Source organism: Brachyistius frenatus, unplaced genomic scaffold (genome assembly GCF_029030835.1).
Source record: "Brachyistius frenatus isolate BFR_SWC_R1_liver_20210118 unplaced genomic scaffold, ASM2903083v1 Contig_31, whole genome shotgun sequence".
NCBI classification, from domain to species: Eukaryota; Metazoa; Chordata; class Actinopteri; family Embiotocidae; genus Brachyistius; species Brachyistius frenatus.
In genome coordinates, this window is record NW_027210630.1 from 3,653,637 (window position 1) to 3,678,068 (window position 24,432).

Below are 24,432 nucleotides of genomic sequence, written 5' to 3' on the forward strand. Positions count from 1 at the left end.
TGTCTGTCTGTGGCACATGTGGACATTACAGAACCACATCAGGTTTCACACTTCTTTCTTCATGCAGCACTAAGATGACTGCTGCTTTGGCACAACCTTAGTGCAACTGCGAGGGTGTGCTGACTTTTTATTGCTTCCCCTAACTCTCTCCTCTACCTGTAGTGCATGTCTCCAAAAGGTGTCACAGGCAGACAGGTGGCAGAGAAAAGGGGTATTTATAACTCTGAAAATCATAGTTGTGTGTTTTCCATAGGGACCAGGCGGGAAGCAGCTTCTTTGACAGACACTTTCCTTCAGCTCAGACAGACAAAGGTAGGCTCCCTGCCCTGTAGTTCCTGGCTGAAGTAACTGGGGCTGGAGATGCTTTTGTTGTGGGTGACATGGGAAATCAATGTCTTTGGTCTCTAAGGAAAAAGCAGCAGGGATAATACAGAAGGGACGTGGAAGTATGTGAATAACAACAGGAGGTCCTGGCTGAAAAGCAGGGCACACACATGGCTCATGTGTCTGATGAATAGATGCCATTTTTAGCAGTATTACTGCTGGACTGAAGTGTTGTGCTGGCATCCATGTCAATGGAATAACAAGCCAGCCAAGGCCTCTATGAATGTTTCAGATGCTCTATTTATGAGGCTTTGGGATGTGTGTGTGTGTGTGTGTGTGTGTGTGTGTGTGTGTGTGTGTGTGTGTGTGTGTGTGTGTGTGTGTGTGTGTGTGTGTGTGTGTGTGTGTGTGTGTGTGTGTGTGTGTGTGTGTGTGTGTGTGTGTGTGTGTGTGAGAGTGAAAAAGTTTCAGTGTCCATCAAGGATGGACTGATTAGAGCAGACTACTGTGGGGTGGTGGTGGTTTTGCAAGAGTGCACGGATGTTTTAAGATGGGTATTAACATGTGTTTTGATGTGTCAGAAATGGTTGCAAGCAGTTCATGGTCAGGGCATTTTAGTAAAATTTTCACAGTGATGCTTGCTTTTAAAACAGGAGGAAGTCAGTTGAGCTGTACATAACCACCTCCAATTTGTGTAAAGGTTAAGTCTGTCTGGAGTTGACAGGTTGTCAAACATGCAACCACAATGCTTTTGTTTCTCCCCTCATTAAATTTGATGCCAAAAAGATGACAGTGCCTCAATGACCTTTATGTTAATTACAAATGGTGTTTGGGATTTTTCATCATCCTGTATTGTGTTTTTCTGTCACAAAGTTATTTTAAAAAGGGGAGCAGATAGGAGGTAAGATGGACAAATGGATAAAGAACAGTGGACTCAGGGGAGGTCTCTCTCTCTCTCTCTCTCTCTCTCTCTCTCTCTCTCTCTGTCTGTGCTGTTACAGAAATAGCTCTGAGGTCCCTCTATTCCTCAGCCCTTGAACCATGTGTTCAGTTGAGGGGTTTGGCAGAAGACTCTGTACACTGGGCAGCACAGCTATGGGGGCTTAGAGCCTTAACAAAGCTTCCCTTGGCTGGACAGGGCGAGAGTTAGAAGCTACTGTGCCTCATGCCAGTGTGCTTTCATTGTCAAAATGCAGTGTCATTCCTTCTGGGATGCTTAACCAAATGTGATTTTTAATTTTCCGTGAATGTTGAATTAACCTCTTTCCCTTCTTTTCTCTCCCTGCTCTTGTATTCTCCAGGGCCCTCTCCATGGATATAGACACAGACTATGAGCGGCCCAATGTGGAAACCATTAAATGTGTGGTGGTCGGGGATAATGCAGTAGGCAAGACCAGGCTAATCTGTGCCCGGGCCTGCAATGCCACCCTCACACAGTATCAGCTGCTTGCCACCCACGTGCCAACCGTCTGGGCCATCGACCAGTACCGTGTATGCCAGGAGGTGGGCACACACAGCACCACACACACCTCTCACTCACACCTCTCACACATACCTCTCTCACACACACACACACACACACACACACACACACACACACACACACACACACACACACACACACACACACACACACACACACACACACACACACACACACACACACACACACACACACACAAAATGTGGAAAGAGAAGCATATAGATAGATCAACTAGGTTACTCTTCTGGACATGCTACCGAGCTTAATTCTTTCTATTGCGAATTGAAGTGTCACTAACAACATTTCATATCAAGACAATAAAAAGCAAATTAAAGTTGTATTAATGTTAAAAATGGTCTTTTTTTCATTTTAGCCAGGTGATTTAATAATCCTTCAATTTCACTAAAACACAAACCTCACAATGAAGTTAAAAGCTTTTGACCTGATAACAGCGATATGTGTGTGTGTGTGTTGCAGGTGTTAGAGAGATCTCGTGATGTAGTGGATGAGGTCAGTGTGTCCCTGAGGCTGTGGGACACATTCGGGGATCATCACAAAGACAGACGATTTGCCTATGGCAGGTGAGCAGACACACGCACAAGCACCCGCACACAGTTTCAAGCAGTCGAGCAGCCAGAACTTAGTTACTGACCCAATAACACAATTGCTGGTTAACTACCTTGCTACAAAGTTCCACTTCCAGAATTAGTGCAGCCAAGAGATTGCTTTGTCTTGGCTGTATAATTTATAAGCCATTGACACAATTTTCCGGCGGGCTAAGATATCACCAAGTTCATTGTTGGTGGGTTCAGGAGAATTCAATTTACAGTGAAAATGTAACTAATTTGTCACACCGCCATGATCACGCCCACGCAATGTTTACTCAGCCAAAAGTTGTTTTTTTGTGTAATCCAGCTGCCCTGCTCTTCCGCTGAACTCTGCCCACAAGCTGTTACACCCTTCCTCCACCAGACATGATTGGATCATCACTCTATCCTCTTACTCCACATCCCTCTATCAAAGCTGCTTCATTGGCATGAAATACAAAAGTACTTATTGTCAGAGCAAAATCTGAAAGTACAACTTCAATTCATATTTATCTAAGTACACATATTTTTTGTCCATTTTCTTTTTCTTTTTTGTGACTGCTGAGAGTTTTATCACCACTCCAGTTTTGAAACTTACTAACTGTAATTTTCTCTCCATCCATCTGTCCATTTTATCCGTTTTACTCATACCAGTAATCATTTAATGTGCATACATTGTCATAAACTGTATGACTTCACAAACATCAACACGCACATTCATTTGCTCATCATATTGTCTGTCTAGGAGTTCTCTCAAGGGGGGTGGATGCACTTTGTGTAACAAGTCACCCTGTTCCTGTTTATCAGCATGACAGACTATGAATTTGTGTATTTGTAGGTTGCGTGTAATTCTCTTCCTGTCCTCCTCTGTTGTGGTCTCAGCTTCTGTATGTTTGCACAGTGATCTGCTTCTGCGTGTGTGTGTGTGTGTGTGTGTGTGTGTGTGTGTGTGTGTGTGTGTGTGTGTGTGTGTGTGTGTGTGTGTGTGTGTGTGTGTGTGTGTGTGTGTGTGTGTGTGTGTGTGTGTGTGTGTCCTGTATGCTTTGTTGGCCTGCAGTCAGCTGATAAAGACACAGTGCCAGCTCAGCTGTTTTCTCCCTCCTGCCTCCTTGGCATTACCAGCTCAGGGGCACCAACCTTCCCTCCTACTTGTCCTCCTTCTCTTCCAGCTCTGTTCATCCACTCCATCTGGGCTGTGCCTTCTCCTGCAACCTGCCCTCAGACCTCACCTCTCCCAGTCTCCCTCATTAACTCAGCTTCCATGATTAGTCTCCTCTATGCCCTTGACACTCTGCTGCTCTTTCACCTCCTCCACACCCCCCTGTAGCCTTTTGTTGATATCAAAACTCAAAACATCACATTCTCAGACAATACCCAGACTGTCACATGCTTTGTTAGGACGGGAACATTCTGGTTGGGAGAACAATCACAGCCTCCAAATAGGTTAAGCTAAACTTAACCTGAGCCAGCCTCTACTCGTGTTAGTCAGCAGAAATTCACTTTAAAAAGTCTTATTTTGCTTTTTAAAAAAAAAAAAAAATTCTTGTATAACTCCCATAATGCTGCTGTGACAGACTTCATGACTGATGAGGGGTGTCGTGCCAGACTGTGTGATTGCAGAGAGAAACACAGGCCTGCATGGCACCCATTCATTTCTTCACTGCAACAAAAAAAAAATCTGATTATTCAGGACCCCTCTGTTGTGTTGGTGTGTGGTTGTGCCTGTGTGCAAGCATTGCGTGTCTCTTCTTATCTATCTGGCATTATATGACTGCTGATGACCACTGTACCACTTTTTCAATCAGACAGAGATTAACACTGGACCTGTATGTACATATACACACAGGCTGACATAGTTCACCTGTCAAACCTAATGCAGAGCTCCTTATTCAGTATATCTAGTAAACAATTCACATTATATTTTCAGTGCTACAAACATCCAGTGCCATGCCAGAAAAGTTCTGCTGACCCCGTTACACAAAAGTGCAACAAAGAAGGCATCACCCTTTGTATGCTCATGCAGATAAACAAGCCAGATTAGCAACAAGTTCTCGAACACACATGAGCCGATGGGTCGGTCAAATTCAATATACATGAGTCTTTCGAGGGGGGAAGATAATGGTTTTGTTTAAAATGATCAATTGAAATATATTGTGTGTTAAAGTCCGTCGCCGTGGCAACAGCGAACACGGTTTAAAAACACCATCCCGATTCAAAGTTGGAAAACAGAAAGTGAACACCACTCCCCTGCACTCAAGTGTATCTAACCATCCGTCCACCCCGCCTCCTCCCAACCAGAAAAAAAACTCACATTATATAGATGTCATCTGAACTTGTCATTCACTCACATTCATGTGGCTGACACAACTACGAATCCTAATGGGCTTCCCACTGGCATCGTTTTCATTGTATCGGTATGTAAAGTTATCACATTACCATTATGTAATGCTGTGTTGAAAAGATTATAGTCATTTCACGTAAGGTCAGAGGTCACTTGATGACAACACACCCAAGGCACCAACTTGTTATTTATACAACAACTAGATGTAGCTTCACTCTAAAATGTAATTGTGGGTAGCACAGAAGACGGAAGTTCTCCACAGGAGACTATTATGAGTATTGCTGTTTTATGGATTCACTTGTACATTACTGTAGTGAGGACTGTAGCCCCTATAGAGAACTATGGCAGTGAGGTGCAGGTTGGAAAAAAAGAAGTATTTTCCTTTAACCACAACAACAAAGGCATGTGCACATAACATGACCTCAAACAGACTAAGCTGTGGTAATGATCCTTTGACAAAGTGCTAATGGAAATTCCCTGTGTGTGTGTTTATGTGCGTGAGTCGTGATGTAATGTTTGGTATTGTATATTGTGTTTTTAGGAGTAGGAGCTTTTCAGAGATTACATTGGTGAAAGTAAAGAGGACTATGGAACCCATGTGTACTCTGCAAAGAATGTCCCTTCTGATTTAGTGCTGGGTGTATTCGTGAGTAATTCAACTCCTCACTTTCAAAGAAGAAAGGACATCAGGTTAGCCATGTCTGTGTATTAATGCAAATTCGGATGTTTGAATAATCTCAAGGATGCTCCCTAATATAAAAGTGTCAAAGACGGTTAGATTTAATTCAATTCCAGTGGACAATGTCAATTCAGATTTGTTAGTGTAGTGCCTTTGTCTGCTCACTAAATAGGCCATGATCACTGTAGTGCAGGTATTTTGACCAAGGGGCAGAGACGTGTTTAAATGGTGTGTAATGCTGCTCTCAAGTTGAGGCATTGGTTTACCTCACACCTTGTGATGAGTACTGCATGCCTGACTAACGCCAAGAGCTGGAATATACAGCATATGTCATATTTTTCCAGCTACCAATGATAATTAATGTTACACACCAGTTACATAAATCTTAGTAGTCCAGTGCTGCTGGGGCAAAGGCCCTGTGTTAGGATTGTTGTAAGAAGTAGATCATTTAGGAATTGTGCAGTTTTGCCCCGTCAGCATGATTGTGCGGCTATTAAATGATCCATGATCCCAGACACAAAGCTCAATCAATCAAACATTTACAGAGACACAGATGCACATGTACCAACATGTCACAGACATATCAGCACCAGACAGCAGCTGTAAGTGTGACTGTCTGCTTGCTCAAACACATCAGATGAGGAAATGTATTTCTGTGGTGTGTGTGTGTGTGTGTGTGTGTGTGTGTGTGTGTGTGTGTGTGTGTGTGTGTGTGTGTGTGTGTGTGTGTATTCTAATCTATTCTTAGGCTTCTCTTTGTGGTCCATGTAGCCTCAAAGGGCTTAGGGAGATTTACGTAGAGAGAGAGAGAGAGACAGGCCACACAAATCACCACCCCAGAGGCCCAGACTCTCTCACTCACTCACACACACACACACACACACACACACACACACACACACACACACACACACACACACACACACACACACACACACACACACACACACACACACACACACACACACACACACACACACACACACACACACACACACACGTCTTGTGACCCCACCTCATAGCTTCATGCCTTGCAGCAGCAGAACAAGCCTCTTCCATTCACACATCACACATGTTTTAACATAAACTGACAAGTTGTTCAGTGAGTCAGCACTGACCCTTTTTCTACTTCTTTTTTTGTTTGTTTCTGTCCCCTTCCCTCCATCAAAGGCCAAGTCTTCTCCTGACTGACATCTCCTGCTCATGACACAACAACTCAGCTCTCCTCTGTCGCTTTATCTTTTTCTGTGATCTATGTCACTCTGTTAAGCACATGAAATGATGATTTTTTTTTTTTTTCCCCCACTCCCTCCTTCCTTTTTAGGTCTGACGTGGTGGTGCTTTGCTTCTCTCTGGCTAATCCCAATTCCCTGCGCCACGTCCGCACCATGTGGTTTCCGGAGATCAAGCACTTCTGTCCCCGAACACCCATCATCCTGGTTGGCTGCCAGCTGGATCTGCGCTATGCGGACCTGGATGCAGTTAATCGTGCCCGTCGACCACTAGCCAAGTGAGATTTTCCTCAGGCATTACCAGACCATTTTAGATACAACCTGCACAAATGTGGCTTTTGTCCAGTTAATGAATAACAGGAGCATATCAGTCACTGCAGATACCACCAAAGACACTGACGATTTCCAGGAAGGTGTTTTGAGTCCTGTTTTTTTGGTGTTTTGCAGGCTAAGTTTCTCCTCCTTTGCATGAATGTTGTTTAAATGCTCCACTTCCTCCTTCCTGTTAGCTTGTACTTCTTTATCTAAGGACTGTCATCATTAACACATTTATCTCTTTCTGACTCACAGACCCATCAAACCCACGGATATCCTTCCTCCAGAGAGAGGCCACGAGGTGGCAAAAGAACTTGGTATTCCCTACTATGAGACCAGCATTGTAGCCCAGTTTGGAGTCAAAGATGTTTTTGACAATGCCATCCGCGCTGCCCTGATATCCCGACGACACCTGCAGTTCTGGAAGTCACACCTGAAAAAGGTCCAGAGGCCCCTCCTTCAGGCGCCCTTCCTGCCCCCTCGCCCGCCACGCCCCATAGTGGGCATCCCAGACCCCCCACCAATAGACGGCGAGGGCCCGGACTCCCTTTTCTGCAAGCCTCTGTGTGCAGATGTTCTTTTCCTTCTGCAGGGCGGCCCAACACGCGTCTTTGCACACAAAGTCTATCTGGCCACATCCTGCTCCAAGTTCTATGACCTCTTCACCCTTGATCTTGGTGGATCATGTTTGGGGCCGCGGGGGGAGGAACAGGAGAGCAAGGAGAACTTGGAGGGCGGGGAGGAAGATGAACAAAGCAGGAGAGGAGCCAAGGAGCAAGCCGGGCGCACCAAGAGCCTGGACATTGATAAAGACGGGGTGGATGGAGGCGTGCGGGGCCTGAACCGCCCGCAGCTGCTCCAGCAGGGCTCTTTGAGGACTTCCCAGAGTGATAATGCACTCCCCTCTCGGGCCCAGTACTCCCTGGGAGCACAAGGGACAGGTCGAGCCCTTTCAGGATGGGGAAGGGGGTTCCTGAGTGTGTGTCTGGAGCATGTTGATGATCCCATGACAGGACGACCCCGACTCATGACTGTGGTCGCCATGGATGCACTTATACAGGAGGAACCGTTTAAGGTGATGGACTTCAAAGCAACGAAATTACCCCCAAAAAATATTGACATTCTCTGCCCCAAAAACCAACACATTTTTTTTTCGTGTGCCTCCAAAGTTGTATATCTGATCTGTCACTTTGCTCCGGTTGCAGGCAGTGCTTCAGTACCTATACACAGGCAGCCTGGACGAGGGCCGAGGCGATCTGATGCAGGTGGCCACCATCGCAGAGCTACTTGAAGTGTTCGACCTGCGGATGATGGTGGCCAACGTTCTGAACAGAGAAAGCTTCATGAACCAGGAGATCACCAAGGCCTTCCACGTTCGCAGAGCCAACCGCATCAAGGAGTGTCTCAATAAAGGGACATTTTCTGGTAAACCACTGTGCCAGTCATTCAGTGCCTCAATACCTTCAATAACATTGGTATCATGTTTTCCATGAATGCATCAGTTGGTGTTTCTCTGCAAGTGTGTGCATGTGTGTGAGCAAACATGAGAATGGGAGAAGCTGAGGATTATGAGAAGTTGGTGGGAAAGTGTGACAAAGACAGGAAAGAGTTCATTTCCAGCACTCTCTTTCAGTCTCTGTCAATGTACACACTGTGTACATTTGAACGTATATTTGCCATTGAATAACTCCTATAAAATATGTTACATACATTTTGTATGTTGCTGTATATCTGTTTCCTGAAGTCCTTTCAAAGTCATCAACTGGCTTGATGACCTGTGTTGTTTTAGTCTGCTTGGTTGTTTTGTATTTGCCCCCTATGTGCCCACTGTGTCTTGTGTTTGTGTGATGCTGTCTGTCCCCCGCTGCTGTGTGTGTGTGTGTGTGTGTGTGTACGTTGTCACAGCATTTGCAGCCAATGACGGACATCTGCTGTCTCAACAAAATCTGTCTCACGTCCACTTCTTTTCACTTTCTCTGTTTTTTTTTTTTTTTAATGATTATATTGACTGCAATCTTTATATTAATGCTCTTAAGAATTTTGGCTGATGAATGAAGCTATTTAAAAATATGCACAAACTTATAGGCTTTATCCCATTTATTCCCAAGAGTCAAATTCTAGACAGATGAAATCCTTTGCTTTCACATGTAGCCCATACGAAGGTCATTGCACTAACATAGTTACTGTTTTCCTGTCACTGCACCACTTTCTTAACCACACACAGGATTTGCTTCATGACCTACTATCCTGCATCTGCTCTCCTTCCCTTACTCTGTGTCAAAAGCTGTTCTGTCCTCCTGTCAATTTATCTCTCTGTCTATCTACCTGTGTCTATGTCTTTGTGTGTGTCTTGTCTGCCTGTGGGTGTGTCTGGACGTCTGCCTGGTCTTGTCTTTCCCCCCTCTGTAGCTTGGGCTTCTGTGGCATTCCCGAGATGAAAGCTCTTTTCCCACCCCGGTTTTAGATGTCGTGTTTCGACTGGACGATGGCTGCCTCCCGGCCCACAAGCCCCTGCTTATCTCCAGCTGCGACTGGATGGCGGCCATGTTCCGTGGTTCTTTCATGGAAAGTTACATTGAGGAGGTGAGTTCAGATGCACGGAAAGAGCTTGAGGATGGAGTTACCATTAAGGTTTGAGAAGTTTCTGTGTCCTGCATCTTGGGAAATTCATGAGAGAAAACTCAGGACACCTGTTTGGGGCAACGTAACCACACACATGAATTCCTCATATAACAATAGAAGTAACACCTGATTAAAGAAGAAAAATGGGGATAAGGCAAGTTACCTGGATAAGGTTTATTACTTTGGAGATGTGTTACTTTAATGACAGTGCAGAAATCTGCACTGTGTTCTCACGATGTTTTTGTGTGTGTGGGTTAGCACTGTGGTCAGATTTACCTACAAACCTTTGTTTCACTTGCGGATGTGGTTGAAACTCTTACCAGACCGTGGGATCCTTTACCCAAAACATGAACTCACACATGCATGCACCTACATAGCAATTCAAATTCAAACCCACCTGCACACATTCATTTCCTCACTTAATCCTAACCCTTACCCAAACCTTAAATCAAGTCAGTCTTCACCTTCAAAATTGATAATGTATATTAAGGGATCTTGTTTTTGTTTTATACCTAATATGGAGTAGACTGTTTTAAGCATGTTTATGTTCCCAGAATGATTAATACGAGTAAGTAGTCACACACTGTGACTTCCTGTTGTCTGGTGTGGTTTGCTGTGATGGACGGGCCATGATGCAAACTGCACAGTGTTGTTTTTGTGTCAGATGAGACTCTGGGCCTTGTTTCTAGTTGGTGGGTTGCTATCCTATAAGCCTTTGAGGCAGCTCTTTCTTGTATTAAAGTATTAAACATCTGGCTTATTAAAGAGAGCTGTTAGTAAAAAAAAAAACTTGCATGTTTGAGCGAGGACTCAGGCCTGTAATAGTAAAAGGAGGATGTTGCACTGACCCATCTCAATATTTAAAGTAAGCCCAGAAGAGTCCCTCTTTCGAGGTAAGCGTTTCCCAAGTAGCAGATCTGGTTACATCAGGTGTGCACTGACCTAAGGCTCAGCTTCTGGTGGCCCGGTATTCTGCTGGTTGCAGGACTTGTGTTCTGGCCAGAACCAGTCGGAGAGAAAGTTACAGTTGACCTTTAAGTTGACACGGTGTTGCAGAACCAGATCCCACAGGGTCTGGTTATGTTCAAGGTCACCAGGTTTACGTTACCTCGATTCAGGTACTTAGAGGAACTGGAAATAATCCTGAAAAATTAAACAGCGAGAGACAGACAAGCAATTAAAAGGTTGCATATTCCGTTTATGTTAAAAAGCTCAAAGGAAATGTAAGGAACATTAGAAGAAAACTAATGTACAACTGGTAAAGAAAACCACATGGATAGCCTGGATTTTATTCCAGAACACACCACAGGAGCGGGTGTGCAAAAAGCCAGCTATTGTGGCTGATGGTGAAAACAGGACATTAGCATCACTGAGAGGACACAGTGTTTACTGCTGGTGGGCTGCCAGTGTCTACGGTTACCCTAAACAGTTCATGTTAGGATCTATTGTGGCATTGTTTATGACATGAAGCTGGCAGAGCACAGGGGGCAGGTGCACTGGAGACAAAGACTCAAAAGACTGACTGCTCAATGAAGCTGTCAGCATTTATGTTTCTGAGCACCGGTGATATCTGCATTTTTACGTTGCAGAAAAGCTTTTTGCTGCTATTTAGCAAATCAAATATGTACATGTCAGCAGTAAGCTGCAGGTGGCAGAGTGTCTGTTGGCTTTAGAGATTACTTTCCTCTTTGGACAGACGGAGAAGCATCCCACAAAGTGTTTCTAATGTACGGAGTTGCCATGTTAATGGCTGACCATATATCTTATTTACAGTGAGGTACACATCTTGATGGATAAATGCTAGTTTGAGAAGCAGAAACAAAAAAGCTCGCTAAAACACTAAATCAGTCGTTCAATAGAGCATGACACAATAACACAACTGCTCAACCTTGACACAGCAGATGGTCTCGTTGTGCTCAGTTTCTCTCAAAGAGAATCAATAATAGACACAAGTATGAAGAGATGATGTTAGAATCTACAAAAAAGAAGTACAAATTTAACAATGACTAGATGAAATCTGGTAAATCAGGGTGAAAATTCAGGGTGAGTCAACTTCCTTGTGGACTCTACACTGTAAAATCAAGTTTAATAATTAAATCAAGCACAAAGCCATTATGAATGTTAACAAATCAGCCATCCACCTCTCCCTAGTTTTTTCTCTCCCATTTTATACAAGCAAATATTCGTAGACCATTTCAAAGTGGTTTTGGTCTTTTCAGGACACTACAACATGGAAAGAAATGGTTATCATATCATATTACAACTGTTCTATTTTCTGTTTCAGTTTTCAACATTTAGGTTTCAGAGGAACATTTTCCATTATATGAAAATTTAAAAAAGCTGTAGCTCTATAACTGTGAGAGGAGCATGTGATCAGCCTGTCCTATTTTCATCCTCATGCCACACTTCCCTCTCAGTATTTTTATGCTCACACATTTCAATGTTCATGCTGTTGTGTGATAACGGGGCTATTCTAATCCTGGGCAGAACAGCATCAAGTTTTGTCTCTCAAACAGACTTTTTAAAAATTTTTTTTTTTTTTTTATCATTATCTACAGTACAAAGATTTTTTGTTTTCCATGGACCATCAGCCTCTGTCAAAGAGGTTTTGTCTATTGTGTAGTAATCAAAAACCATGAGTCAAAAGACACCTCCTGAGATTTGTCGTTTGTGTGGGCAGTTATACAAACTGACCGCTGAGTGTGTCATGCTACACTCATGAACTACTTACGATGTGTGTGTCTGTGTTTTTTTGTTCACCACGTGAGGGTGCATCCTAGTCGAGAATTACATGTTAAGAAGTCAAACTTATCAAATGTCAGAGCATGTAAAGGTTCTGTGTTACTCACAAAAAAAAGAGTAGACACCAGTGTTACTGGAATTCTTATCTGCAGATTTATTTTTTATTTACTGTGGATACAGATTGATCTCCGTTTCTCTTAAACTTTATACAGCATCTGTGGTGATGGCTTTGTGACTCACTTCTTTTTCCTCCTACTTTGTTTGATTAAAAATTTTCAGCTCCCTTGAGGGGAGGTTTTTCAAGCCCTTTGGGGACCGATATCTTATTTGCACCTTTTAGTCAGTGCAGCTGTTTTTCCACAGCCCTTTTTAAAAAAACAACAACAAACAAACAGATTGTTTAATTGTTTTTCACACTGAGGCTAAACTTTGTGGGTTTTCAAATAAACTAAACTTGCACTTAACTCATAATTGACATAGGAGGGCAGAATGACTGCTAAAGAACACCTGTCAGTACAGTCAATGGATCTTATCTGTAAACTTCCTGTCACTAGGAATGTGTCCACTCATTAATGCTTCCTGGCTCCAGCTGGGGCGTTAAGCTCCAGAGACCACCCTTGTCTCTGTGTTGTGACTTTTTCATTATAACGAGAGGTCGCGCCAAGCTGACATTCTCCTAATTGGTTATGGGAGTGGAGGTTGGAGAGGGCCTCAGTGGGTGGACTCAGAGAGCTCCTGCAGGGGTCAGGTCATCACTCCCACAATCATTTACCTTACTTCGGTTCTTCCGCTGCTTTGACTGAATTACCTGCAGATGAATCGGTGTCTCTCTGCTAAAAGATCGTAGCTGCTCGTAGCTTTCAGTCACATTAAGGCTAAGCTTGTGTCTCGCTCTGTCTAGTGTAGCGGGGTTGTCTGTGTGTGCGAGTGTGGGGTTGTTTGCGTTAGCCATATTGCTCACATCACTGGCCAGCCCCCCACCCACCTCCCCCCACCCGGCCAGCGCTCTCATCTGAGCCAAGATCAAAGGGAATGTGACAGAAGCAGTGTGTCCTCTGCCCTTTACCTCCAAATACCCACTGCTTTCATTGGCATTACCCTCTTCATGGGATTTGCTACATACAGTGTACACAGTAATGCTTATCGACAGAAGATCGCCTCACGTAAAATACGTATTTAATAAAAAATGATTGCCTATACGCAAGTCCATTCATTTTCTTCACTGACTTCGCTTCTCCTGTTTTTCCTGTTCCCTCCTGATCTGGTCATTTTCCAGGTATCCATTCCCAACACTAGCACAGCCTGTATGCGTGGGGTGCTGGAGTTCCTGTACTGCGGCCTCCTGACGCCCAGTCCTGGTTTGGAGCCCATGGAGCTAATTGTCCTGGCCAACCGTCTCTGTTTGCCGCGCCTCGTCGCCCTCACTGGTAAAGACGCTCTCTGCAGTGGTAGACGTGTCGCAGAGAGAAATGGCTTCTCCCTTGTACTGAATAAATGGCTTTGCACAAACTACTTTCTATCAATGACTCAGTGAAAGATTATAGGAGCAGTTAGTTGTGTTTATCGCAGACTTGCAGATGAAGAATTTATGACTGGGAGATGAAAATTCTTCCAGGAAATACTGACATGATTGTGTGCATTTTGTGCATCTTCAGAACAGCATGCTGTGGACGAGCTTCTCCATTTGGCAGTGAAAGGAGTCGACGTCGATGGACAGGTGTTGCCTTACCTTGAGCTTGCACAGGTCTTTCCTTATTTTAATAACCATTCATTTATGATTTATTAATAATGAACTTTAAGTTTAGTTTTTTCAGTTAAGCAAATTAGAGGTTAGATAGACAGATGTTGATTCATAGTGATGCATACTCAATCAACTAACCTTTATCTCGCCTCTTTTTTTCTGAACTGTAATAACTCATTTACTCATTTCTCCTCTTGTTTTTCTTTTTGCAGTTCCACAATGCCAAGCAGCTATCAGTTTGGTGTCTCCATCACATCTGCACTAATTACAACAGCATTTGCCGCAAGTTTCCCAAAGACATGAAGGCCATGTCTCCAGGTACAGGAACCTTGCCTCTCTTCACCCTGATAATCTTTCTATCTCAAACTCACTTTGAAACATTTAGCTTTTCTGTCAGCAAATATCCGACAAGTTTTTGCTTTGCAGTGCTAGTTTGAACAAAATGTTACATTTTCTGGTTTATCAAACTAGTAAGGAATTACAGCACAGTGTGATTTGTTCATAACAAACATTTGGTTGGAGTGGGAGGGCTGAATCTTTTTTCTGGAAATGCGCTGATGCAAAGTAGCTAAATATAAAAGTAGGAGAAAAATGTGTTCCTTTTGGGCTGTTTTTGTAAAAGAAGAAAAATCTAGAAGCAAATGATGTCTTGCATCAGGTATTTTAACAGTAACACTTATCCTCACCTTTCATTGAGGTGTGATGAGACATTTTTTTTTTTTATAAATAGTAAGATTTAACATGAACGCAGGGAAACAAATTCTCTGCTCGAAAGTTTCATATTTTGATTTCACGAGTTTTAAGAGAGAAGAATCTTTCATGAACTCCTCTGCTTTATTTTCTTATTCACTCGGTTGTTTACTTGTGTGTCTTTTTCTATATATTCACTAGTGCATATCTGAAATGATACAAAAAGGTCTTGCACCGCAATGCATCATCTTTTTCAAATTCGCACGTTTGCCCTCCTCTCTGTAGTAAACCAGATGCACTTTGAGAAGCAGCGCTGGCCTCCTGTGTGGTTCCTGAAGGAGGAGGACCGCTATCTGCGCTCTCAGAAGGAACGGGAACGCGAGGAGGAGATATTGCGCAAACAACACACCAAACGGGGCTGGTGTTTCTGGAGGCACCCGTCCTCCTCCCCGCACGTCTCCTAAAGGGTTTTACTCCGCTGAATTCTTGTCCTGACCTGGGTCATCCCCACCCGAGAAAGCTACGCCCCCAGCTTAACGCATCTAAAGGAGGATGGCGCTGAACCTTCTGTCAGTGGAGAAATGTCCCTAAGCGCTAATATGCCTGAGTGTCAGCATGTTTGGGGAAATGTACGTGCCTCTTTATAAGTGTGGGTGACCACATGAGTGCATTTTGGTATGCAGCGTGACGAGTGTGGACTCAACTGAAGGGTATGCGCATGGATGTGTGAATATATGTGTGCGGTATTATAATTGAGTGATGCTTCCAAGTTGAGTGCTTCCCTGATGCCCTGATCTATAAGGGCCTATGGTGTTGCAGTGCAGCCCCTTGTCCCCTCCACAAGAGCTCTGTCCCTCCACCAGCGCTCACAGTGTCTCAGCCTTTGAGTGATTGGACTGGGAGCAAGGGCTCTCAATCTCTCAGTCTCCATCCTTCACATTGACCTTAATGACTATTACACGTTGACCACTGCGGCCCCCCTTGAGGGAGCTTACCTCTGCCTTCACTTCTATACAGACTGTTAGCTGTCACACACAGACCCATGCCCATGATCCACCTCTCTAAAACCAGCACTGGATTCCCAGGAACTGACAATATACTTCATATTATTTTAATATTATTTGCCCTTATATATATTTTTTTTTACGCCTTCAAGAACACTATCATCAGGGGAAATGGCTGCCAGGAAGCTGATAATTGCCATTGCAAGTGCAAAAATTAGGTGAAAAAAAATTTGCAAGTTAAGATCCTCCCGTCAGGAGGTTTGATCGTAGCTATCAGCTTTCAGTATAGACCTGATGTGGTCTCTCGATGTCCATCATCCACCCCTGCGCCTCCCAGCCTCTCCTTCTAAACACCACACTTGCAAAAAAGGAAAACACAAGCTCTCCCTTGATTTCACCAAACTGCATTTCAGGGGCCCTCAAATGACCACTCTTTAGAAATAACGGGGGGTAAAGCCTTACTTGATACCTCTGCCATTGAGGATTGATGGATACAGTATTAAACAAATGCGCTTCTAACGTCGTTGACCACTAGGTTGCGTTGATTCACCTCGGCCAGCCTGCCTTTACACCCCTACACCACCAGGGGCAGCACTGCTCAGGACCCTGGCAGGAACCTAACACAATAACAGTTTGTATGCCTGTGTTTTCTTCACTCTAGTTGCAGTTCTTTAGATCATCAGTGTAACTTAAATACTTCCAAAGTGTTAAAAAAACAACTAAAAATAACCTAAAGCACATGCACATTGTTATTGATGAATTTAAAAACTATACCAACTGATTTTGACCTGATTCTGGACACCAAAGCTCTGATGCTTCTTCATCACTTTCTTTATTTCTACTTCCCTGCTTTCATGTTTTTTTTTTTTTTTTTTTTATGAACAAGAGGGGATAAATGAGAGAAGAAAAAGTGACTTTAGAGAAGGCAGCAGTGTAGATTAATGTTTGGACCCCTCTTCGGGGTGACAGTTTCACACTAAGGTGTCAGAAGAAAAGTGTCACTGCTGGACATTGCCTTCCATTCCTGTTGCTGGAATTGAAAATGGTGCTCAAGACACAATAAGACAGTGTCCACATGAACACACAAACACACGTGATTTTATGTTCAGAGTTCAAGCATCTGTCTAGTTGTTTAGTGTTTACCTGTAAAGAACATGCAGAAATGTAACCAGGGTATTCAAATTTAATGTGAGCATTTTTAAACCTTAATTTTTCTTCATTTACTAACAGTCTGTTAGAGGTCATAATAGGTCACTGATTTTAAGAATGTGTAGATTTCTGATTTTACATACAGTGGTTACAACCCTGTAATGTTGTTTTCTGCCTTTATATTCATAACCAATGTGATTACTTTAGATTGAATTTGCAATCATGAGTGTTGTTTCAAACGACAGGCAGATTAACACGCAACTGCATATGAGGGCAAATCAGATTTTCTTAAGGGTTAAGGGTGCTAATTTCTTTGGGCTTTCGGACTGAATGTGTAAGAAAAAGACGTTGTGGTGACGAGTTGTTCTATTTGTGGATTTGCGCCCCTCAGCTTTACCCAGGCAACTGTAGGAGATAGAGAGATTGTGTGAAACATGTGGCGTGTTCTGCTGTTCTCCACAGGAGCCGTGGAAAGTCATTGTCGGCTACCGAAATAGAAGTCAGATACAGGATCCCACGAGAACCAAGTGAGAATTGATCTGATTCGTGTCTAAGAAGAGTGAAAGTGGAGTAAAAGTGAACGAGTCTCAGTCAGCATGACATACACCCCACATATTTTGGAATTACTCCATAGATATTTAAAGCTATCCCAGTGTGATGCTTTGAAATGAGACCTAAAGAGGAGAAAAGTTGGGGACAGTTTTCGATGGACTTCCATGGCCTCCTCCTCCTCCCCCCCCCCATCGAATCAATTTGTCTTAATGGTTAACGTGACCCATTAAACCTCTTCTCTTGGTCCATGTGCCTTATAGTTGGACAAAACAAAAAACTAATGGGGGATTTTAGCAAACATCTTGGTTCAAACCTGCAGACAGATTCTGCAGTCAATGATGTGATAGATACAGTCAACAATGGCCAGGTGTATAATAGATCACGGTGTTGCTTTAAGCACTCTCAGCCATTATCCTTCTTGAGGGAATTTTTTAAGCCAACTTGAGCCATGCCTGTGCAGAATCTTTAGGCATACTGCTTGTTTTATGCAGACAAATGGCCTTTGAAAGTCTTTACCGAGTGTAGTACAAAGAGGTTGGTCTAATCAAATGGCCTTATATTAGGATGTTGTCTTTACTGGTTGGGGTTCTCCACTGACTAGGTGATTGAGAGGTAGCGATTCAACAACGTCAGGTTGATTCCTGCAGTTTAACTTTAAAACCACTGACTTTGAGAAAGCACAGCTTTTCACTGAGCACTGGCTGGCCTGTGTGCTGGGAGGGTGCAACCACTTATGGCATGTGGTTAATTTGCATGGTGGCCTAACGTTGTCATTATAATGACACTTGTGTTGGAATGCACGTTCTTCTTTTCTTTTTGTCTATGACTGTACCTTTCTGTATTTAGCGTGAATTGATCCTCATGCAAGATTGTTTCTAAACCTGATGATTGTAGCACGACACTCACGTCTTTCAAATTTTCCCCACAACTTGCTCAGTGCCGAGCTGAACAACGCGACTCGTCCAGCTTCTCGCAGGTCTTGTTGGCACTGAACTCCACAGTAGCGCTCTTCTCGCTCTGTGGCTTTATGCACAATTGTTTGTGGTTTTTTTGCTAATTAGCTCAGCACAGCTTAAGGTAGCATCAGTAAATATACGACTTTAGATAATGTGCTGGGACATTTATAGACTTTTGCCTGGGAAACGAATGCAGATGATCTGCTGCTGCTGCGCAGTGTAACAGACGTCCCTTCTCTGTTCTTACTGGAGTTAATAAAAAATCAATCAAGCTTAATCTTGTGATTTTTTAAGATACTGGGTTCTGGGGGGGGGGGGGAACTGAAAAGCATAGAAATCAAAATTTCAGTCAAAATCAAGTATTGTAATACACATTTTAGGAATATCCTAAATGGCTGATAGCCAACGTTCAGATTAATATTGCATGTGACGAAAGAGGATTTGCGTAAAGCATGATGCATGTTTCTGGGGTTAGACATTGGCTACTGTATATACAGCAGTTTCTTAACCTTTGGTGTTGGGAACCTATTTGGGGTCACTTGACGTGCCTATGGGGTTGCGGGAAATTTCTAAAATGGAAATGATAACAAAAAATTAATTAAACGCTTATTGGGGTGAAACTGTGGGAAAAGGAAATGGAGATACGGGCCAGACAAGGTTGAGGAACCCTGATTCACAGAGAGGGAGAGACAGATCCTCAAAAGCCTTGTTAATTTTACTAAAGCCTCAATAATTCTCCACACTGACCCCTCCCAGCCAAAGTTACCTCTTGTTACACTCTGATGTTGGACAGGGTTGTGGAATTTATCTGGATTGTCTCGTCACAGCCTTTTTACTGTCACGTTACTTTAGATGGAGCAGTTCTTCCTTCCTCACGGGCCTGATCTCCCCGTTATATTGTGAGGCCTAGTGACTGAGACACCTTGTTTTTAGTGTTTGGTGTCTCCGCTCCTGTGCCTTCTGTGAAATCTCGCTCTTTTGGCTGACGGCATTGCACCTGCAGCCTTCTGGGCTCAAATTAAAGTCAGTTAAGCCAAGAAATATACACGTGAGCACAGAAATATAATTAGGTAGCTTTCATGAATATACGGTATTTTAGAGCTTATGTGGAGTTGCTTATGCTTTCGTTGAATAGTTTTTTTTTAGCACTTTTCTGGCCAACGGGGTCATATTGATAACTTCCAGTGGTAACATAAGATATTGGGCTTCACAGGTTCAGTATGTAACATCATCTTTGCTAAAGCGACACAATCGATGACTTAAATTATGAAATGACCAAGAAACCCAGCAAACCAGCAATTTTAGAATAATGTTTCCGCACTCTTTCAGGTGCCTGCACTTTCTAATATGTAGCCTAATAGTACTTTTTTGATAAGTATGCTGTCTTTATATTTACAAGTTTTCCTCATCAAAATTGAAAATATCAATTTTCTTTTCCACTTCCTCCGCTTAGTCTTTCTCTGTAAGCAAAAGTCAGTAATGTTCTCTATCGCTTCCATTATTTATCTGCACTGTTGCAGTCATACATACAGTCAGTGTCCATTTGGTTGAGGAACAGCATCTGTGAACTACTGGTGGATTAAAGGAAGATATTAGCTGCGACAACTATATATATGTTATGCATTAATGAAGATAGTTCTTATCCAAAGTACAGTGCAGTGTTGTAAATGTTATACAAGTCCCAGCTGGAAGTAACCTCTCACTTTCTTCGCCACACTTTTATCTATTTACTAAGTTGGTGTATACATAGGATTGTAAGCAGAGAGGTGTTTGTATAGACAGACATGGTGTAATTAACCCCTGGTCTATAGTGTTATTTTTAAGTGTATCATATAAGCTGTATAGTATCGTTATGCACTTTTATTTTCATTGACTCATATGAGTTTTATTAACATTTACTGCTGATGTTATTGTGCTTATTACAATAAAAAGCAAAAGAAAGAGCACACCACACTCACAAACTATTAAGGGCTTTCAAGAAAAATACACAACAATCAGAATGTTTTGCTGCTGTTGCAAAAAAAAAAAAAAAAAAAAAAAAAAGTTTTGAAACTAAAATTTTGTAATATTTTTGAACCACTGTGATTTGTAAAAAATTTCAAAAAGAATTGTAGAAAAAAAAATAAAAAACTTTTTTTTTTTGCCATTTCAGTATTTTGATGTTTGACTTTTATTAAAACTGTTAATCTTTTGAAGTTGTGTCATGTGTTTGGTTATTGTGTGTTTTGTGAATTTACAAAATAGAAAGAGGGAGGCTGCAGCTGTCATCTTTTAGTTTTCGAACATGTTGTAATGTATCGGTAAACACTTGCATATACTTAAATGGATCCTTTGATTACCAATAAACTGAATACATATTAATAATGGAATAGAAATTGAAGGGCAGGTGGTTAAAGGTAGGAAATTAAAAAAAAAAAAATTGACAATTTTGTTGATTTCAACCACCTATAAAAACCTCTCTAACATCCAGATGCACACTACAATACAATGAATTTATCTAAATTGAATGATGATATGACAGGCAGGAGGAGGATTATGTCATAAAGCTCTGCAGTATTAAGTAATCTGATTTTTAAATACAGTAATCCTTTAGTATAGGACAAGAGGAAGATGGTTTGTCTTATTTTTACATGTTTTCATGGTGGACGCTTTACACAGTAATCACACTATGTTGAGAAAACAGGGCTGAAACATCATAATTCCAAACATTTCATATACTTTCTTACATCAAAACATGAAAATACTGAATACATTAATAACCACTACAGTACACCGAAGAAAACGTAGCCATGAAAAACTCAATATATAGAACTCTCAAATAATTGCAGGTGTTTTCATTCCCTCCGTCTTTATCTTTTGTCTTTATCAACCATTTGTTTCAAGCATCAAACGCACACAGAGGTCGAAGCAGCTCTGCCACCTAGTGAAGAAACAACAACTGTGCAACCGTAATGAGAGAAGTAGAATAAAACGGTTGTAGACCCTATTTTCTACATTTTGAAATGATCAGTTTAAACACTATAAAGTAGTTTTATGCCTCAGGATGTCAGACATGTTTTTCAGTTTGAATTCATGCTTTTGTGGCACCTTAACAATCTCTTTGTTTTGTTCATGTGATAGTGAAAGGAAAAGACTGAGGAGCTTGTCAGGAGGTCCCTGACCCATCTCCTGTTGAACACTGAAATTAGCATGCGTTGGTGCAGTCAACCAGGATGTCCCCAGCACATCCCAAACACACACTATGTTCCTTTAAAATAGTTCCATTTAGTAGAGTTAGTGCCTCTGTAACACATGATAAGCTATCACTTATAGCAGTGCTGCTGTATTGGGATGGATTCGATGTGTTAGCGCTGGTGTAATTTTTTTTTAGCCACTGTACGCACAAATAGAAAATAAGCCCTAAACTTTCTGGCATGCAAACAGTGTATTCTTGAATGTCTTTTTAAGTTTCCTCGAAACTTTGGATGAATGAGAGACTGAGTCAGCAAGTGGCTCCTTGAACACATGCATCATCAAGATCAACATGCTGTGAGCTGAGACTTTTAATAAAGTCTGGTGTGGGATCACAGAAACCCACAGAAACATGGGGGAAGAGGTTGTCATGGAGATGTTTATTGATGTGGCTGATGATGCATAACTTCAGAGGAGTGACAAGGCAAGGTGGTGGCTGCGGGAAATAGAGTTTTTGCACCCATATGCCGTCCTGACGTATGTGCGAGTTACAATCACACATTTCTTACTCTTCTAGGAAAACACACCAGTCACGCTGCCTACTAACAAACTATAAACAGCTGATGACGTACATCAGTTTTCCGTTCATTTTCTTGTAAATGGAGGAATTTACTAGCGTTTTGTCGCAGCAACCTCAACCTCCTCGGTCACGAGCATCAGTTTGAACACTGATTACAGACCTTTATGCTGCATCAGCTGTTTGAGCCGCTGGCTGTGTTCAAATTTCCCACAAACGTTGCCCGTGCTCCCGCACCACAGCCTCGTAGAACGCGAGTCACAGACACGTGCTGACATCACCACATCTGGCTCTCATTTCCCAGAGTTCTCCTGGGTAAAAGTAAGACGAGTTGAAATGGGAGCAAAAGACGCAGAGAACAACGCAATTTAACTGTGTTGGCTGGCTTTTGTGGACGATACAGGTATAATGGAAGCTGAACTCATCAAATAATCCCAAAGATGAATCTGGTTTACGTCTGACCCTGAGGAATATGATGAGTCAGCGGAAGTTTTAAACATTAGAAAAGGGTCATGTATGATTTGATCATACCTGGGACAGAACTTTTTAGTCTTCACAGTCTTACTGTGGCTTTTCAAAGGCACCGATGTATTATGAGACCTTCAAAGCTTTATCACACACTCTCAGACACACACTGACACTGACATTGACATTTTATAAGAAGGTAGACAAACTAGAAATGCAAACCTACAGAGGAGGTCCATTTGTTGAGTGACAGCACATTCCTCTGTGTATTTCACCCTCCTCAAAGTGTGTTTCATTTACATGATGTTGGTCTAGACCTCCCCAAGGTCTGCTCCATAAACAAAACTGCCCCCTAAGCCTACCCACATCTCTAAATCAGGGCTTCTCAAAGCAAAGTTTAGGAGTACTTTATCATCCTGTAACCACGGCCTAATTTAAGGGCTATTTGGTATTGGAAAGCAGACAATCCACTCCTTTTTTTTTTTTTTTTGTTAACTGAAATTTGTGTATTTAAAAAAAATGTTCTGCCTTATCCTGCGGCGTGTTTAAGCTCTACATAGTTCTCTGCAGAAAGGCAACCTCAAAACAATGAGGAAATCAAAATCTTATGTTTAATCATTCTGGGAATGACAGAGTGAGGAGAAAAGGGAGCACTTATTTGATAAAGCTTGTTTTTTGTGTGTTTACAGAGGTGAGAGTGTAATTTAAACTTACACATAACACATGAATGCATTTAGAGACTCGCATGCGCACACTCGTAGACACACTGAGGCCCAAGGGAAAGATATCTCAAGGTTGTTGTGAAGCCGCATAGCTGAGCAATGACCTAACCTGGAAGCCTGATGAGAAGACACACAGATTCACAGAGCATGTGTTGATCTCACACACTCACACACATGCACACGCACACGCACACACAAAGGCAAACTGCATGTTTAGCTGTACTGTATGCACTGTATCTTTTCCGTCTCTACTTCTCTCCAACAGGAGCCTCTTATTTCCAACTTTGCTACATTTCTCTGATGCTTCCTTCCTGTATCACGCCTGTCTGGCACCTTGATTGACCCCAATTGTCTCTAACGGATACGCCATGGTGTTATTAGCCTCCGGCTGCTGATACAATTGTTGAATTCAGCTGTCAGATAAAAATGTGTACATTACAGGCGTATCACTATTGACTGACTTAGTTCCACTGATTGAGCCTCTCCCACATCCACCTCATTATCTACGTGTTTCTCCAAGAAAGCAATAATATGACTTCGAACTGAGCAGTACCAGAACAGGAGGCGGGGGCGGCGGGGCATCACAGTGCCTGTCTTGGAATAAAAAATTAAAACCGCTGTGTGGCTATGATAGCATATTACTATAGTAAATTGATGACATAACATTTGCAACAGTAAATTAACAACATTATTTTTCACACGAGAACTCAAGCTTCTTACATATAACACCTTATTATGAATGGATTTTTGCCTTCTGTCCCGAGCTCCAGAAATAAAATGTGAATAATACAACTTAGGGTTTATATAAGAATCCACCCAGAAGAACAGAAATAAAGGATCATTTAAGTGGATCTTTTTAATCGTCATATAATGAGCAATAAAAAGGAAATCTATTCATATTTAATCTCACATAAATCCCACAGCTACCACTGAACCTGCCTGTTTTGTTACTTAATCTAACCAAATGTAACTTTACTCAGAAAAGTACAGTATATTATTCAAATTGTTGGTGATTACAAAGGGGTTACATCTGAATATATTCTTTCGTCAGTAAAAAGCTCACATGCAAAATATAACATT

The 24,432-nt window shown here is 42.2% G+C and overlaps 1 protein-coding gene across 4 annotated transcripts in view; it reads left to right on the forward strand.

Moving 5' to 3' along the window:
* The window catches only part of rhobtb4 (Rho related BTB domain containing 4), a 44,047-nt gene extending 23,435 nt beyond the window's left edge, over positions 1-20,612 (forward strand). For all 4 annotated transcript variants that reach the window (XM_069699895.1, XM_069699894.1, XM_069699893.1 and 1 more), the window contains 10 exons: positions 1,626-1,827; positions 2,285-2,388; positions 6,739-6,924; positions 7,217-8,036; positions 8,167-8,386; positions 9,426-9,544; positions 13,602-13,752; positions 13,981-14,069; positions 14,279-14,384; positions 15,042-20,612. In XM_069699895.1, coding sequence (XP_069555996.1) covers positions 1,636-1,827; positions 2,285-2,388; positions 6,739-6,924; positions 7,217-8,036; positions 8,167-8,386; positions 9,426-9,544; positions 13,602-13,752; positions 13,981-14,069; positions 14,279-14,384; positions 15,042-15,220 — 2,166 coding nt within the window. In that variant the 5' untranslated portion in view covers positions 1,626-1,635 and the 3' untranslated portion in view covers positions 15,221-20,612. The remainder of the gene's footprint in view (positions 1-1,625; positions 1,828-2,284; positions 2,389-6,738; positions 6,925-7,216; positions 8,037-8,166; positions 8,387-9,425; positions 9,545-13,601; positions 13,753-13,980; positions 14,070-14,278; positions 14,385-15,041) is intronic.
* Positions 20,613-24,432: the final 3,820 nt, after the last annotated feature.